Source organism: Narcine bancroftii, chromosome 4 (assembly GCF_036971445.1).
Source record: "Narcine bancroftii isolate sNarBan1 chromosome 4, sNarBan1.hap1, whole genome shotgun sequence".
NCBI lineage: Eukaryota > Metazoa > Chordata > Chondrichthyes > Torpediniformes > Narcinidae > Narcine > Narcine bancroftii.
The window spans coordinates 32,394,562-32,414,607 of NC_091472.1; the positions used below are offsets into that span (position 1 = coordinate 32,394,562).

General features: G+C 35.3%; 1 protein-coding gene across 9 annotated transcripts in view; it reads right to left on the bottom strand.

Annotated features, from left to right (window-relative positions):
• The window catches only part of LOC138760434 (CAP-Gly domain-containing linker protein 4), a 396,307-nt gene that overhangs the window by 29,187 nt on the left and 347,074 nt on the right, over nucleotides 1-20,046 (bottom strand). For 8 of the 9 annotated variants that reach the window (XM_069931024.1, XM_069931023.1, XM_069931016.1 and 5 more), the window contains one exon: nucleotides 763-4,441. In XM_069931024.1, coding sequence (XP_069787125.1) covers nucleotides 4,129-4,441 — 313 coding nt within the window. In that variant the 3' untranslated portion in view covers nucleotides 763-4,128. Of the gene's footprint in view, nucleotides 1-762; nucleotides 4,442-20,046 lie in introns of those variants that run through there. The other variant, XR_011355597.1, reaches the window with a different exon arrangement.

Consider the following 20,046-nt stretch of genomic DNA (forward strand, 5'->3'; position numbering starts at 1 on the left):
TAATTTGCACATAATTACACCAAATTAATATTTCAAAATAATGATATAGTTCCTTTCAAAAGATTACTTTTAATATTAAATCAATGACATTGAAATGGAACATTGAATAGCTTTATATTTCTCCATATTTTTCTAATCCAAAAGTAACACTACATCCAGCAGCAAATATAAACACAATTAGAACAAATTCTACAGTCAGTTGAGAAATAATTACCAGTATTGGCAATTTGTCAGACCAAGCCACAAAAGTGAAGCTGCATTTCATTGTACGTACTTAAAGCAGTTTTACTACAACCCATTAGATTTTCCTTAGCTGCCAGAATTAAAAGATAAGATAAAATAAAATTCAATAAAACTGCACAAACACGAAAATGCAATACGCAAGAGTGCTGGAGAAACTCAGCAGGCCACGCAATATCAAAAGAAAGCAAAAGGCAGTTGATGTTTCAGCTATGAGCTCTTATTCGGGTCTTTGCTAATGCAGTGCCGTTGCAGCCCCACACCCCCCAGACATAACAAGGACAAGGTGCCATCATCCTTACCTACCACCCTGCCAGCCTCTGCATCCAACATTCTCCACAATTTCCACCACCACTGCAACAGCAAGCATCTTCCTGTGGTCAACCTCACCCCATTGCCACATTGACATGTAGGTCTATGGCCTCATGTATTGTCAAGTTAAGGAGTCTCCAACCAGATGGCATCAAAATCAACTTCTCCAATTTCCATCAACTCCCTCCCCCCCCCCCCCCCCACGTCTGGGTCTCTCTTTCCCTTATTCCTCTATCTCCCTTCTAACTCCCTACCCTCTTCTATCAGAGAAGATATCTTTCTTAGCCTTCTGCTTTCTTCCCATCACTTCTCAGTTTCTTTCTCTTCTATCCTCCCACATATGTCCACTTATTACTTCTTACCTATTAGCCTGTATTCTTCCACCTTCCTCTTCCCACCTCCTTCCAACTTCTTATGTGCCTGATTTTCAGCACTCCTGAAGAAGGGCTCAGATCCAAGATGTCAACTACCTTATATCTTCTATGGATATTGTGTGACCTGCTAGGTTTCTCCAAGATTTTGTGTATTGGACTAGACCCCAGCATTTGCAGATTTTCTCACTTACCAAAACACAAAATTGTTTACATTAAGTTCTTGTGAAATTGTTCATAACCTGACCATGTTTCAACCTGACCATGGGTGGAAACAGGAGCAAGCAACTACAGTATTTACATTGCTGTCACCCCTTTGCAAAGTATGAAGTTGAAAATTATCTCTTCAGGGAATCTTGCTAACTTTATGAGGCTGACAATGAGGCTGATGCTAATAGCTAGTAAAGCCAATGTATCACAGCTGAGTCAATTTTCCTCCTCTCAGAGCTCAGTGGTAATAATGGGCCACTGACTTCAGCTCTTTGTCATTTACAGGAAGCGCTACTGCTAATTTAGAACAGATCACATTATTATTGATGAAAAGGCCATTGACCTGAAACAAACATTTTTTTTCTCCCTCCTCAAATGTTCCCTGACCTTCTACTTGTTTCCAACATGTTCTGCATTTAGTACATACTGATTGCTTATAGAAATAAATAGATAAAAAAGATGTTTATTTATCTCAGTTACATTTCCATTCAGCATCTTCAGAACTATGAAATAGTAGCCCAATGAAACATGACATCTATAACATTTATATTAAAAAATATCAACCCTTCTCTCTGAAAAAAGTATATATTATATAAAAATCTCAAAGTGCATCGTATTTCTTCCTCTTGTACTGAGTTTGAATTATTCTTTGATCAAATAACTGTTAATATAGTCTTTATGAGTGGATTTAGAAATGTAGATAAAAATAAATGTGCTTAGATTAACTGTGTATAACCTGTTTTGAAGCAAAAATGAGGCTGTAAATGAGCAGTTAGCAATAAAGTAATGTATTAGCTGTGTTTGCACAAATACAGATGAATAGAAATATTGAGAAGGAGGATGGGGAACAAAATAACCTAAATGACCAGGCTATCATTTTTTGTTTGTGCTTTCACTTATTTTCATTCATTGCACCCTGCATATATTTTATGGCATTTGTATATAATGACGAATCGTTTGCTAAATCTACACAAATTCAATAATAATAATCAGATAAAAGCCAGAGCATTACCTTAATCAAGAATGCAAAAATTGATATGATCTACCGGCAACGTAGTCATGCTTATCAATAGCATTGCAAATTTTTTATCCACATTTATATTCAAACCAATTTCCATTTTCTGCTGAAAACATACATCTGGAGTTTCCTTTCTGGAAGTAAGCTAAGGCAATTCCCAAAATTGCAACAGAGCTGCAAGTCATGGAACTTGACTCTTGCAAAATAAAGCTAAAATAGCCTCCCAAATTCATTAAAGGAGATGTGAACTGGACACCCCATTCATCAGCAAAAATCAGCATTGAAGAGACACCAGTGAGGGTTTCCTTTAATACTTAAAATGCATTTTTTGTTTGTTTAACCATCACTCTTGTTCATCAGCCAGGAAAGTATATTTAAGAACCTAAACTTCAAAAAACTACCCAATATCTATGCAATAAGTCTACAAAGATTTATTTCACCAATAACAGGGCTTAAAGGGGTAAATTATGGGGACAAGCTGAATTAATGAGACTAACATTGTCCTGATGTCAGAAGTTTGAGAGAAAATGTAATTAAGGATTGTAGAATATGAAAACAATTCAAAAGAATCAATAGTAAGACGATTTCACATTTTGGGGAATACCAGAGCAAAAGGGATCAATTTTACAACTAGAATTAAGCCATCATAATCACTTGTTCACAAAAAGAATAAAGGAAATTTGGAACTCACCATGCAACTTGTATGTTACTTGAAATTTTCAAGTCTGAGAGTGATAGAATGTCATTGGGTAAGATTACCAAGAAAAAAGAGCAGTAAATGAAAATATGGTATAGATATGTCCTTATATTATAGAATGCCATAAAATTTTTAAAGGATGAATTATCAATTTTGTTTTTAGTGACAAAAAAAACATTATTATATAGAAATAAACTGAATTCGCGGCACAGATCCAGGCACTCACCTAACTGTTCTGCTGTACATGGTCTTTTTTCCAATCTGTTTAATCTTTTCCAATATAGATATCAATCCATTCCTTTCTCCTCCATGTATTTAGCTAACATTTTTAAAAGCCTAACATTCATCAGGTAGCAGCTAGATTCTCATTCAAACAATTCTTGGATAAAGACATTTTTCCAAATTTTTTTTATCGATTTAGTAGTAACTTATCGTATATTTATGGCTTTTCGTTTTGCAATTCCTCATATGTGGAAATATTATCTCTTCTTCTACAATATCACACCCTCTCATATTTGTAATGATCACTTTTCAGTCGTTCTTCAATCTTGTCATATCTCGGGATAAGTGCCAGGTTGTTCAATCATTTTTTGAAAGTTATAACCTCTCACTCATGTATCATATTGGTAAATCTCTTACAGAGCAGTTACCTTCAAGGAAACATGAGTGAGATATATGATCAGAATGAGTGAAACAGACTGAAACCCTTTGCCATGAATGAAATTCTATACTTTTTTTTTAATAAGATCTACCAAAAGTTGATATTTTTAGAGCAAAATGAGTGAAATTCTCCTCAAATGTAAGAGGGGATAATTTTGTTATGTTACTACTGATTTCTGTTGTAGTACTGTGGTGCAGCTCTCCTGGAACCTTAACAAGTAGATTAAAGTAGAAAATATAAAGCGAGAATAAACAAGAAAAGTGCTCAGAAATGTGCAATTAGAGGATCAATTGCCCAGAAGTTAAGCTCCAATTCAAATGAAATTACAAAGGCAGAGTATAAGGTGCTGAGACAAGTCTGTCACATATTTAGCATTACTATACTTTCTCAGAGTATGTTTTATGCTGTACCCAAAATCTGATATATAAGAAAATGGAAGGATCAAGGAAATTTGAGTGTATTTTGGTTATCCATACAAGTAATGACCAACAATTCATGTTCTTCCGAATTACGGAACTTTTTTGCCCCCATAGAATTGATAATTGTGTGGAAATGGAGAGGAAACTCCAGGCTGTTAAATTTCCATGCTCCTTCCTTGCCAAAAACACATCATTTGCAGCTAAATATCATCAACTAATTTTGTGCCATTTATGCCTCGGTATGTTACACGGCTTGGTCGGACCAGAACTCCATAATTTGGTTTACAAGTAAAATAACGTTTTTCTCCCACACAGCCATCATTCTTTCCTTTTGGTGATCGCAATTCCAGGCCAAGCCATACTCCAGGAGCAAAGTCAGTAGGTCCAATGTATCTAATGATTGCCATTTCACTGGAGCTGCTCAATAGGACCTGTGATCCTTCCTGTAACTTCACATTTCTCTCCGTGGTACCTGTTGTGCTCAAGCTTCTTCTCATAATTGGAGTTTTTGGCCTTGAAACAAGAAATAGACATTGTTAGGTGTAAATCATGCAAATTCTAAGAACATTTCTGCCTGAGACGTTAAACTTTCTTTCCTTTGCACCTGTGAATCAATCTGCACGAAATTTCTAGCACTGTTTTTATTAATTTCTATGAATCACAATTTGGCTTTAGGTAGCCAAGTTCAAGGATGAAGGCTGAGATCAGCAAGTTTTAAAGGCATTGTGGACAGTGAGGAAGGTTTTCAAAGCTTGCAGAAGGATCTGGACCAGCTGGAAAAATGGGCTGAAAAATGGAGATGGAATTTAATACAGACAAATGTGAGGTGTTGCATTTTGGAAGGACAAACCAAGAAAGGTCATATACGGCAAATGGTAGGGCACTAAGGTGTGCAGTAGAATAGAGGGATCTGGTAGTACAGATACATAGTTCCCTGAAAGACATTGGTGAGGCAAAATATGGAGTATTTTGTTAAGGTTTGGTCACCTAACTACAGGAAAGATATCAATAAGAAAGAAAGTGCAGAGATTTACGAGGAACTTGCCTGAACTTCAGGAACTGAGTTACAGGGAAAGGTTAAATGGGTTAGGACTTCTTTTCCCTGGAGCATAGAAAAATGAGGGGAGATTTACCATATATTTTGGCATACAAGTTGAGTTGTGAAACCCAAAACAAATCTCAAAAAATGGTTGACTTATATGCCAGATATACTTTTGAGACCTTAAATTCAGCTCAAAATCCAATCTGTGCTGATCCAGCATATAAGTTGACCTTTGAAAAACTGATTTGGCATATAAGTCAGCCCTTGAAAAACCAAAAATAAATCTGACTGCAACAGGTTTTCATTGAGACTTTTATTGTAAACAACAACATAATTAGCACCCTTCAAAATCGCTATCATTGTCTGAAAATAATAACACATTTAGAACCCTTCAAAATAACTCGCTCTCATCGTCTGAAGCAAAGATGGCAGAAAGGACATCCATACTCTCACTGTTTAAGTCATCATATGGGTTCAAGTCTGTATCTGATGAGATGATTTCAGCTTCGTCGTCAGTGTCCCACAATAAATCATCTTCCTTGCCATCAATTGCACGAGATACCACACTTTTTAAATGATTTTATCACAGTGTCTACTACAATGGTTCTCAACCTTTTTCTTTCCGCTCTTATACCACTTTAAGTAATCCGTATGCCATCAGTGCTCTGTGATTAGTAAGGGATTACTTAAGGTGGTATGTGAGTGGGAAGGGAAGGTTGAGAATCCTGCTCTAGATCCAATATTTCGCTTGAGAAAAATTGTCATTGGCCCATTTCCTTTGGAGTTATGAAACCATGCACATAACAAGCCAATTAGGTATGATTATAACAGTGGTTTTCAACCTTTTCCATCCACACACAATGGACCCTGCCACCACTATTTCTCCCAGAAGCTCATTCCATAGAGCCACCACTCTCTAAGTGAAGAATTTCCTCCTCATGTTACTTCTAAACTTTTGCCCTTTAACTCTTAACTCATGACCTCTTGTTTCAATCTCTCCTACCCTAAAGGGAAAAAGCCTATCCACATCAACTCTATCTATCCCCCTCATTATCTTAAATATCTCTATTAAATCCCACCTCAAACTTCTACGCTCCAAGGAATAAAGACCTAATCAGCTCAATCTTTCTTTGTAATCTAGATTCTGAAACCCAGGTAACATTTTCGTAAATCTTCTCTACACTCTCTTCACCTTGTTGATATCTTTCCTATGATTCAGTGACCAGAATGGCACACAGTTTTCCAAATTTGGTCTCACCGATGCCTTGAACAGTCTCAACATCACCTCCCAACTCCTTTATTCTATACTTTGATTTATAAAGGCCAGCATACCAAAAGCTTTCTTCACCACCCTATCCACATGAGATTCTACCTTCAGGGAATGATGAACCATTATTCCTAGATCTTTCTGCTCCACTGCATTCCTCAATGCCCTTCCATTTACTACACACATCCTGTTTTGATTATTCCTTCCAAAATGACACACTTCACACTTCTCAGCATTAAACTCCATCTGCCATCTTTCAGCCCACTCTTCTAAACAGTCCAAATGACACTGCAATCTTTGAAAACCTTCCTCATTATCCACAATTCCACCTATTTTAGTATCTGTGAAACCAGTTGCATATTTACTAATCCAATTTACCACCCCATTATCCAGATCATTAATGTAAATGACAAACAGCAAGGAACCCAATACAGATGCCTGAGGCACACTACTTGTTACTGGCCTCCAGCCTGACAAACAGTTATTCACTATGACTCTCTGGCATCTCCTTTCCAGCCACTGTTGAATCCATTTGACTATCTCAAAGTCAATACTTAGCACTTGAATCTTCCTAACTAACTTTCCATGCACAACCTTAACGAAGGCCTTACTGTAGTCCATATAGACAACATCCACTTCTTTCCCCTCATCAACATTCCTAGTCACCTCTTCAAAAAATTCAACTAGATTAATCAAACATGATCTTCCACGCACAAACCCGTGTTGAATATTCCTGATCAAATTTTCTTCCAGCAGTACAGTTGTTGGTTTTCTTGGCCATTTCTATCACTTTCAACTTAAAGGTCACTTCTTATTTTTGTTGTGTGCTGCATTGTGTTGATAGACCCTCCATGATAGCAATCACCTCCAGCTAATGCCCAGCAGATCAATCTGTGTGATCTATGGGGCTCCATGGCCCATCTCAAGCATCGTGACCTTTGAAGGTCGCTTTATATGCTGGTCAACAGGGCACCTCATGCAGCCAGAAAATGGGGGTCGACTTAAAAGCCAGATATACCATAAAACCCTTAAAATGAGGCTGAAAAAGGGGGGTTTACTTATACTTATATTCCAAAATATACATTAATGGAGGAGTTTAAAATTATGAGTGGTATAGACAGAGTAAATGTAGGAGGCTTTTTCCACTGAGCATAGGTGGGATACAAAGCAGAGTAGATGGGTTAAGAGGGAAAGGGAAAAAGTTTAGGGGGAACATTAAAGGTTACTCCTTCACACAGATAAGCGGTGGGAGTGTGAAACCAGTTGCCAGCTGAAGTGGTGAAAGTGGGCTCAATGTTAACATTCAAGAAGAATTTAGATGGGTACATGAATGGGAGGGGTATAGAGGATGCAGGCCAGCAGGATCAGGCAGAAAAATAGTTTTGCACGGACTAGAAGGGCTGAAGAGCTGCTACTATAGTTCTAAATATCCTTTAGTTCTAAAAAATGGCCTCTAATTAAACTGACTCTATAAAGTTAAGATTCAATTTAATCTATTGGAAAGCTGCTTCTAAAGTTTGGGTTTTAATTGCTCAGTGCATTATTAACCTGTCACTAGATTTTGTAGAATACAACATTTAAAAATGTATTCCCAACAGACACCATGAGAATTACAATTTGAAACACCTTCAACATAATTCAAATTTTGAGGATTTGAAAGGAATTAATTAAGAACGAGCAAAAGAAGTATCTGTTGGAGGACCTTAGTAGGTCAAGCAGCATCAGTGGGAGAAAAAGAAAGGCTGATGTTTCTGCCCCCAACAAGGCTTTTCCAACCTGAAATAATAGCAATTCTTTCTTCCCCACTGATGCCACTCAATCCATTGAGTTCTTCCAGCAGATTATTTTTTTGCCTCAGATTCCAACATTTGCATTCTCCTGTGTCTCTTTAATTGATGCCTTTACTTTAATATTCTTTTTGTTTAACTTCTCTCATGATTTCCTCATACACGCCCAAAAATTCAATCTAGAAAAATATGCAACATTCTCAACACCTTTGCTCTGTGGCTATTTCTTATGGGAAAATGGATTTCATATGGTTCTTCTTTTTGAGACATGATCGTAAATCATTGTCTTTTGAATGCAAACTTTTGTTTTACGACTATAGAGCAAAAACTGCTTTGTTAAACTAGATATTTAGCTGCAAAATTTGTTAAATTAACATTCTAATATTTTTAAACAAAACTGTATTGTTCTGCTAACCTAAAAACAATCTCATTGAAAAATATATAAATATACGAAGCCCATTGCTCATCATTCTTTCCACTAGCGGAGTTATGCAACAAATATAGCAGCTTTAGTAAGATGCATTAGTAGATACGCCTTCCTGTTGCTCCATCTCTTTCTTAATTTCAGAGATATACCAAAAAAAGTAAAATATCACAGCATTTTGGCACTGACAACTCCAATGTTCTTTAATTACACTTATTAAAGTATCTTTAACATTGTTAAAGCATTGCAGGCTGAAACGACATTTTAATAGTTACTTTGCTTAGCTGCTTCTGGCAGCAGTTCTGGATTTTATTGGCAGTGCTGTTGGGTAACTGAGACTGGGGAGGGGTCGTGAAAGAATTGTTGGCATTTATTTGTTACATAAACACTCCAATTAAATGATGGTTAAAAATATTAATTACACTTCTAACAGCTGGCATACTAACGACTATAGTTTTATTTGTATGGTCTTGTCACCAGCTTTGTTTTATGTTATTAGGTTTGTTTGTAGGAGCGCAAAATAATGAGATCAATATTTTGTTCATGAGTGACTATATAAATATAACCTCTATTTGCTTCATCATCAAAAATATGCCAGAAATTCTACAACATAGTCTTGTGTAATGATAAAAGGCAATAAAACAAATCATTCCCAGCTGGAGGCATTGTGGCATCTAAAGCTCTTCTCATTTTCTCCAACATTATAATTCTATAGTTTCATTATCATTTGGGTTCTTCAAAGAAACAAACACTTGCAAAATTCTTTGATATTGACAGAATTCATCTGTTAGAAGGCAGATCCCGCCCTGACCAAAACAACATCATTATATATTTTTCATTATAAAAATGTTAGAAGCATTGTAAGCCTCATTACAGACACAGTATGGAGTCCAGCTTGTCAAAATATTTATCCAACATCAAATATTCATCATGTACAACATTTTCTGAAATTTTAATGCACAAACCCATCATTCAAGCATCAATTTTATTCATATAGTGCCTTCAATGAGGTACAATATCACAAAAGAGAATTATTATCAGACAAGATATGAAATAGAGATAAATGACCAAAGATTTGATCAAAGAATTAAATTTAAATTCATCATTTGAAATCGGGAATGGTAGAGAGGCATTGAGGTTCAGGTAGCACTCAAGGGTACAATCCTAGGAACCTTCAACTCCTTACTTACATTCCTCTCCTCAGGATCATTTATAATAGTTTCATCTAGAATCATACTATTTATCCAGATTCTGACTCTTTTCTATATTTCCCTCTGATTATTCATAATGCCAAACCCTAACAGTGCACAACCACTCCAAACTGAGGTGCATGCACCATAATCCCCAGAAACACCTTTGTAACTTCATATGTTTGTATCTCCATGTAGTGAAACTTTAACACAAGCTCAGCTTTGCCAGTTCTCATCAATAGATTCGGATACTTCATCAAATATATTTTGCATGTACTGTAGAAAAAAGCTGAAAACCAGCTTAAATTTAAATTTAAAATATTTAGACATGGAGCACAGTAACAGGCCTTTTGATCCATGAGCCCATGCCGCCCAATTACACCCAAATGACCTGCAATGACTGTTCCCTCTAAGCTGACACCCATTTTGCAACCAGCACACAAAAGAAATTAATGTGCACACAAAAGGTTAGTTACCTAAAATAATATAGTAATTAATAACTATACTTATTGAAAATAATCCCTTAACTCACTGTTTCTGTTAACTAGTTACCACATTTGCACATCACTAATTTACATCACCTTACATTTCCTGCTCCAGTTTGTACAGCTGCAGCATGGCTGCAGCCATGTTTGGCAGACAGTGTTCATATCATAACATTTACAAAGATCTGTTTCAAATACTGTAGATAGCTTACTATGTTTGAATTAAAAAAAAATTGATTCACTATGTAGAAATCAAAAGTGAAAGGCGTGAAGCACAAAAGATCTGCAAGTTTGTTTAAGTTGAATGGCTTAATATATCTTAATTTCAAAGTACCATCTTCCAAAGCGTGAGCCGCAATATCACAACTTTCTATCTCTTTAATCCAACAAATCAAACTCTGTGGCTGTTAATTTATGTAGTTTTAATTAGTTGATAGAACAGATAAATATTTTTCATAGCTTCACATGAAGACTTCCATAACGGTGAATAATAAAGCATTTTCAGTATAATGGCACAAAGATATATAGAGATATAAAAAAGTATATAAAGATACAAAGTCTTAAAGAGATACAAAAATTCAAAGAAAACTTTCTCGTGCTCATGCTTCCTTCACATCTTGTAGAATGAAAGGCAAGCCATTAGCCTGGCCAGATATTATGATGTATTACATCATAATCACTATGGTAATACTACAAACAATAGTTCACTTGAAGAGACAGGCACAAAATTAACTAAGAAACAAAAACACAAAGTTTTAACCTTTACATTCTGGCCCCTAATTATTATAATAGATATTAATGGATAATAAATAATAATTACTATTACAGATGCACAATTAAATATAGTATGTATATGATAAGAAATCAAAACTTTCAGCTTCCTATAAAAGACAGATTTTAGTAATAGGTTTATTTAAGTAACTAGTCTTGGTTTTAATCCGCACTTGCTGAACAAAACTTTCTTGTCAGGAACTGTATCCTTAATTTTCCCCAGCCACCAAGAATTTCTTAGTGAAGAGTCATCCATAATAATTACAATATCTCCACATGCAAAATTGCATTTAGCTTTAGACCATTTTTGTCGTTCTTGTAATAACAAAAGATATTATTTAATTCATCATTTCCAAAATAAATCTGAAGAAATTGCACTTGTTTCCATCAGCATCTTGCATAAATATCTTCTTTATGAAATTGACCTGGAGGCATCAGAGGTTTATATTTAAGAAGTAGGAGATGATCTGTGTAAGTCCCCTGATGTCATATGAATCAACAGATATATTTGTGTTATAGGGCAACTATTTAAAATAGTTTTGGTTTTGCACAAAACTGTCTGAAGATTGACATCATTGAGTATTTGACTATTCAAAATAAAATTAAGATTTTTATGATTGATCTAATCATTCTTTCTCACACACCTCCATGATGTGACCCTGTGGGTTGGTTAAATATCCAATTAATTTATTTCTGAAGTAATGAATCATGAATTTGACATTGATTACAATTTTGAATTGCTTTTCATAACTCTAGTTGAGCTCTTAAAAATCTTCCAGATTTTGAGGCCCATCTTCTTGAGATCGTAAAAGAAACTGAGGACAAGACAGCCATGTGTTGGCTCTTTTCAGAAAAGATTGAACTTTTGATCTTTGTGAAGCCCTATCAGCTGGATTATCTACTGTTTGAACATTATCTACTGTTTGATTAGCATGCAAAATCTTTTTGATTTCATTAACAACATACGAAACCTTGTGGATTTGTTATTAATGTATTTAAGCACTGATATACTATCACTCCTGTTCGGCTCCGAATCATGGGTCCTCTACCGGCATCACCTACGGCTCCTAGAACGCTTCCACCAGCGTTGTCTCCACTCCATCCTCAACATCCATTGGAGCGCTTTCATCCCTAACGTTGAAGTACTCGAGATGGCAGAGGTCGACAGCATCGAGTCCACGCTGCTGAAGATCCAGCTGCGCTGGGTGGGTCACGTCTCCAGAATGGAGGACCATCGCCTTCCCAAGATCGTGTTATATGGCGAGCTCTCCACTGGCCACCGTGACAGAGGTGCACCAAAGAAAAGGTACAAGGACTGCCTAAAGAAATCTCTTGGTGCCTGCCACATTGACCACCGCCAGTGGGCTGATATCGCCTCAAACCGTGCATCTTGGCGCCTCACAGTTTGGCGGGCAGCAACCTCCTTTGAAGAAGACCGCAGAGCCCACCTCACTGACAAAAGGCAAAGGAGGAAAAACCCAACACCCAACCCCAACCAACCATTTTTCCCCTGCAGCCGCTGCAACCGTGTCTGCCTGTCCCGCATTGGACTTGTCAGCCACAAACGAGCCTGCAGCTGACGTGGACTTTTACCCCCTCCATAAATCTTCGTCCGCGAAGCCAAGCCAAAGAAAGAAACTATCAGTCCAAAACATAGAGTCTGCTAACTCCATCTCTAATTCTCTTCTTAACATAGTGTCCACTTTGCTTGCCATAGTAGCGGCAGTCAATTCCATTGTGACTGGCTTTAATGGAACCACTCTGGCCTTTCCCCTTATAAATCCACAATGTACTCATTCTTGGTTATTTTGCAGTACTAAATAACTGACAGGACCAAAATCACCTTCTCTTTCATCGGCAAAGTGGGGTAACTGAGCACATGGGGCTATTCCAAAGACTGTTGGTTTAAAACATCTATTGACTTCAATATTTTCCAACATTTTAAGACTCTCAATCCAATTTAGCCAATCTTGTGTGATGGAATCTGGTATAGTTTCATCCCATCCAAATTTTCTTCTTCACAATTCTTGCAGAATTTTCTTGGCTATTAATATTACTGGTGTCAATATTCCCAAAGGTTCATAAATTGAGCTTATGATCGAAATAATAGCTCTTCTGGTTAAAGGCTGTTTTTTCAAAGCAATTTTGAATTTGAAAACATCAGATTGAACACACCAATGAACCCCTTGAATTCTTTTGACGGGTAGAACGTCACAATCTAAATCAAGATGTTTTAACTCCTTTGCTCCTTCTGCCTCAGAAATAACAGCCAGCATATCTCGACTGTTGCTATCCATTTCGTAAGGAAGAAACTTCCTCTATTACAGATCTCTTTCAACTCATGATAAAGATCTATTGCTTCTTTTTCTGAAACCACTGAAGTGAGATGATCATTAACATAGAAATTATTTCTGATGATGTTTATAGTTTGAGAATTAAATTGCTCTTCATTATCTTCAGCACATTTCTTGAGAGCAAAGTTTGCACAACTCGGTGACAAAGTTGCTCCAAACAGATGAACTGTCATTCTGAATTCAATCATGTCTTTAATGTAAAAAAAATCATGATCTTCTGATGGTAGTTTTACTTGATGAAATATCACTTCAATATTAAGTCTGGACCTTGAAGAAGTTGAGAATTCAATGAAACTCCTTGAAATGATGCTCCACAATCAAATACTATGCAAAGTTTCTTCTTTGATGAAGGTATTACTGTAAAAAAAAATCATGATCTTCTGATGGTAATTTTACTTGATGAAATATCACTTCAATATTAAGTCTGGACCTTGTAGAAGTTGAGAATTCAATTAAACGCCTTGAAATGATGCTCCACAATCAAATACCATGCAAAGTTTCTTCTTTTATGGATGTATAACTCCATGATGAGGTAAATACCATTTTCTACCTTCATTACATTCCAAGATATCTTCTGATACCTTTTCTATGTAACCTTGGCTATCTAGTCTGACATGACATTTATATATTCCAAGTGAAAGGAAGAATTTCTCTTGAATTTTCTCTTTAAATTGAGCATACACTGTTTTGTAATTATTTTGTTATCTGGCATACAAATTTCCTTTTTCTTCAAAGGCAATGTTATACAGTAATGATCATCAACATGTTTAAAAGAATTTGAAACTAAATGCAGAAACTGCTTTGAAGGTTCTTGAATATCTGTGAGACATTCAGGAAAATCAATGTTAAACTGATGTTCCCATAGATCATTAAGTTTCACAACTGAAACTCTGTTGACATTCATGATCAACATCTCCCAATCATTATTTATTTTTCCTCCTAATGATCCATTAATTGTCCATCCAAGCAATATTCTCACAGCATAAGTTCCATCATTTTGACTCCTTATTACTTCTAGAGGTTCGAGAGCTTTTAGTACATCTAATCCAATTATTATCTCAATCTTGGCATCAATCTTAAGTAGGCAAATATCTTTTAGATGATCACATTGTTTGATATCATCCTGATATGGACCCGAAAGTGACCCATTAACCCCAAATCTTTGTTTCCTGTTTGTCAACCAATTTTCTATCCATGGCAGCATCCTAATCCTAATATTATGCTCTCTGATTTTGCCTACTAATCTCCTATGTGGGACCTTATCAAAAGCCCTCTGAAAATCCAAGTACATCACATCCACTGACTCTCCCATGTCCACCCTCTTCATCACATACTCAAAACCTTTCAGAAGATTATTCAAGCATGATTTTCCCATCAGAAATCCATGGTGGTAATGATACTATTATTTATGTCTAAGTGTTCTGTTATCTCTTCTTTTGTGATAGATTCTTCTAATATCTTCCCCACTACTGACGTCAGGCTAACAGATCTGTAATTGCCCGCTCTCTCCCTCCCTTCCTTCTTTTTAATTTTTTTTAAATTTTTGCACTGAGTCAATAATAACAACATCCACAAATGATCATCAACAACAGTGACATATTTTCTTTTCCCCAATTACTCTCTTCCCTTCCCCACCCTTATCAAAAATCAATAAATGATAAAACACTTAAAACAAAGAAATAACCAAAAAAAAAGTTGTATCATCCACTTTCACATATTTAAATCTTATTGTGCTCATAATTATGTTGTTTTACGAGATGGAGGTTTGTGGTCGACATTTTCCGACATATTTTATGTATGGTTCCCAAATTTGTTCAAATAATGTACACTTGTCTTTCAGATTGCATGTAATTTTTCCTAATGGAATACACTTGTTCATTTCTGTACCACTGTTGTATTTTAAGGTTTGTTTCCAATTTCCAGGTTGTCATAATACATTTTTTGGTTACTGCTACTGCTACTATAATAAATTTTATTTGGGCTTTATTTAATGTTAGTCCTAATTTTTTTGTCTTTTATATTATTTAACAGAATTTTTTTGGATCTTTTGGTATATTATTTTTTGTGATTTTGTTTAATATTAGGTTTAGAACTTCCCAGAAAGTTTTTTTAATTTTGTCCAAATTACATGTAATGTTGATCTAATGTCTTGTTTGCAACAAAAACATCTATCCGATGCTGTTGGGTCCCACTCTTTTAATTTCTGAGGAGTACTATATAATCTGTGTAGCCAGTTATATTGTATCATACATAATCTAGTATTTATCGTGTTCCTCATTGTTCCTATACATAACTTCTCCCATGTTTCATTCTATATCTCTGTGTTTAAATCTTTTCCCCAACTTTGTTTCATTTTCTTCTTTATATTGCAATTTGATGTACATGTTTGTAATCATTTTTTAATTATCATTGTGTCTGTGATTAAATATTCATAGTTGCTACTTTCTGGTAATCTCAAGCTATTTCCCTAATATATCTTTTAGATAAGTTATCAATTGGCAATATGTAAACATTGTACAATGTGTTATTCCATATTTATCTTTTAATTGCTCAAATGTTAATAAATTATTTCCCAAAAAGCAATCTTCTATTTTCTTGATTCCTTTTCTATCCCATTCTTTGAAAAATAAATTGTCTACTGTAAAGGGGATTGATGGGTTTTGTGTTAATATAATTTTTGGTATTTGATCATTTATCTTTTTTCTTCTAGGTGTATTTTTTCCATAATTTAAGTATGTGATGTAGTACTGGTGAATTGTTGTATTGCACCAAATTTTTCATCCCATTTATAAAGTATGTGTCCCGGAATATTTTCTCCCAATTTGTCTAATTCTATCTTAGTCCAGTCCGGTTTTTCTCCTCTCTGATAAAAATCTGATAAGTACCTTAATTGTGTCACCCTATAGTAATTTTTGAAGTTTGGTAGCTGTAACCCCCCCCCCCCCTTGGTTGTAACTCCATGTTAATTTTTCTAGCGCTATTCTTGATTTCTTACCTTTCCATAAAAAATTTCCTTATTATTTCCTTCAGTATTGCAAAAAATTTCTCTGTCAGGGAAATTGGTAATGTTTGGAATAGATATTGCACTCATGGGAACACATTCATCTTAATACAGTTTACTCTTCCTATTAAAGTTAACTGTAGTTCTTTCCAATTCTCTAAATCTTCCTGTATTTTTTAATTAATGGTTTATAATTTAATTTGTGTAAATATTTTAAGTTGTTATCTATTTTGATACCAAGGTAACATATTGCCTGTGATTGCCATTTGAAAAGGGTATCTTTTTTAAATTGTTCATTGGCATCATTTCACTTTTATTAGTGTTAATCTTGGACCTTGATATCTCTCCTTATTCTATCAGTTTCACATGTAGTTCTTTTATTGACTTATCTGGTTCTGTTAAATATACTATGATATCATCTGCAAATGGGATGGTTTTATATTCTTTCTCTTTTATTTTTATTCCTTTTATCATAGTTTCCTTCCTTAACAACTCAGCTAGTGGTTGAATAACCAAAGCAAACAGTGAAGGGGGTAATGGGCATCCCTGTCTTATTGACCTGCTTAATTTAAAGTGATCTGATACATATCCATTTATTACTATCTTTGCTAATGGTCCATTAAATAATGCTCTAATGTAGTTAATAAATTTTTCTGGTAGTTTAAATTTCTGTAACACTTTAAACAAATAGTTCCACTCTACCCTATCGAAGGCTTTCTCTACATCTAATGTAACACCTACCATTGGCATTTTATTTATTTGTACTGCATGTATTAAATTGATAAGTTTACAAACATTATCAGCTGCCTGTCTTTTTTTAACAAATCCAGTTCGGTCTTGCCTTACTAGTTTTGGTACACAGTCATTCAGCCTGTTTGCTAGTATTTTTGCTTTTAATTTAGAATCTGTATTCAATAATGATATCAGTCTGTATGAAGGTGGCAATAGCGGGTCTTTTCCCTCTTTTGGGATTACTGTAATAAATCCAAGGAAGAGTTTAAAAAATGGAATATAAAGCAAGATTATTATCAGATCACTCTCCCCTGTTATTAACAATTGAATTTGAGGATGCCCCACCAAAGACATATAGATGGAGATTAAATCCTACACTGTTAAAAAGACAAGATTTCAAAGAATATATTGAACAACAAATTAAAATATACTTCGAGAATCAGTAAAAGATAAATTCATTTTATGGGACGCAATAAACGCCTTTATTAGAGGACAAATAATTAGCTATATGACTAAAATTTAAAAATGAATATAATTGGGAAGTAGAACAGTTGGAAAAAGAGATAACAATCATAGAAAAGGAATTAGCGGAAAGAGAAGATACAGAGCTAAAGAGAGAACTGACAGAGAAAAAAATTAAAATATGAAACATTACAATCATATAAAGTAGAGAAAAATATAATGAAAGCAAATCAAAAATATTATAAACTGGGAGAGAAAAAACACAAAATATTGGCAACTTAACCTGGCAACTTAAAACAGAACAAGCTAAAAGAACCATTCTAGCAACAAGAAAAGACAATAACTAGATCACATATAATCTATTGAAGATTAATGAAAATTTTAAGAGATTCTGTAAACAATTATACCAAACTGAAAATAAAGAAAAAAATGACAAAATTGATGAATTTTTATCTAACATTGAACTACCACATCTACAAATGTAAAAACAAAATAAATTGACAGAACCTTTTAAGACTGAAGAAATACAAGATATATTAATAAAACTAACAAACAATAAAACACCAGGTGAAGGTGGATTCCCTATAGAGTTTTATAAAGTTTTTAAGGATCTATTAATCCCTCCCCTCCGAGAAGTAATAAATCAAGTACAAGAGACCCAAAATTTACCAGCATCATGTAAAACAGCAATAATTACAGTACTCCCTTCCTTCTTGAAAGGTGGAAAAACATTAGCCACACTCCAATCCACAAGCACCTTTTCTGAATCTAAAGAACACTGGAAAATGTTGAAAATTTCAAGAGCAACCTCCTTAAGCATCCTGGGATGCAGTCCATCAGGCCCTGCGGACTTACCAGCCTTCAGTCCATTCAATCTATTCAAGATCACATGCTTCCGAATCTGGATTTCCATCAATTCCTCCATTACTGTTGGAATTTCTATCAATCCCTTTGATACCACAGGACCTCTGGCCCTATTTGACAATTACCTGTATCTTCCCTGGTGAAGACAGATCTAAAGTATCTGTTAAACTCTTCAGCCATTCCCATAATAATTTCATCTGTTTCTGTTTTTAAGGGCTCAATTTTGGTCCTAACTAATTTTTTTCTCTTTATATAGCTAAAGAAGCTTTTACTATCCCCTTTTATATCATTGGCTAGTTTACTCTCGTAACTAATTTTTTCCTCCCGTATAGCTTTCTTAGTTATCTTCTTTTGGACTTTGAAGATTTCCCAATCCTCTAGCTTCCCACTCCCCTTTGCTATATTATATTGGAAGAAATTGGCAGAAATTTACTTCGAGCAACACTTCACTTGTGAATCTGTGGTGTCATCTACTACATCTAGTGCTCTTGTTGTGGCCTTCCCTACATTGGAGAGAATGGATGCAGTCTGGGAGTAAAAACACAAAATGCTGGAGAAGCTCAGCAGGTCAAACAGTGTCCTTTATATAGCAAGGGTAAAAATACATAATTGTTTAATTGAGCACTGCTCCATCCACAGCAATGGCGGGAATCTCCCAGTGGCCAACCATTCCAACTCTGCAGCCTGCTCCTTCACTGACATGTCTGATCATGTACTGCCAAACGAAAGCCACCTTGGAGGAGCAACATCTAGCATTTTCTTTGGGCATTCTCCAAACAGATGGCATTAACATCGACTTCTCCAATTTCCATTAGACTATTCCCATCTCCCTCGCTTCCCCATCCCCCATACTCCTTTGCTCTCAGATAGCTACCCCTCACCCCATCAGTTCTCAGTGATTTTCTCTTGTGCCCTCCCCCCATATCCACCTATGACCTCTTGCCTGTGGCCCTGTGCTCTTCCCCCTGCCCTGTCCCCACCATTTTATTCAGGCACCTGCCTGAATTTTGCTCATACCTTAAATGTTGGTTATCTTTGCTACATAAAGAACGCTGTTTGACTTGCTAAGTTCCTCCAGCATTTTTGTGTAAACTTTATTTTGTAATTCTTCCAGGTGACATGTCCCTATTGACCAATTTCAATGTAATGCTTCAAATAAATGATACCTGCATTATTTTCTCCACAAACATAAGTTCAACCTGTGAAAAATGCATCAAATAGTTTTTTAAGGATGATGTATTTTTGCAGGTTAGAAAACATATTAATGCGATTTATATAACACTTTGCCAAGTAGACAGAATAAATCCTTACTTCATTTGATTATCAACCAAGTAATCCCTTAACTGAACCAAGGAATAAGCTTCCAGACACTGATAGGTTTTTAAAAATCAGCCATGATGAGATTATTGAGAATGTGATCTTTTATTTAGAGGGATATTTCCTTGTGACAAAAACTTCTTCAAATTGAAATGTTTAATAAATAATATAGTAGAATTTGCTTGTGCATATTTTTCCAATTAATTCCACAAATAAGTTCTAGAACTTGACAGCTAGAGAGGAAGAAAGTTTTGAGTCTATATAGTGCCTTTCACATCACTTTCAGGCCATCTAACATAAATTTCAAAGTAGCAAAACACTAATTAATAGCAAATTAATGTGTAAATGCACAGAGTATTAGGAATAAGGTAGATGACCTAGTTCTACAGATGCAAATGGAAAGGTATGACATTGTGACCATC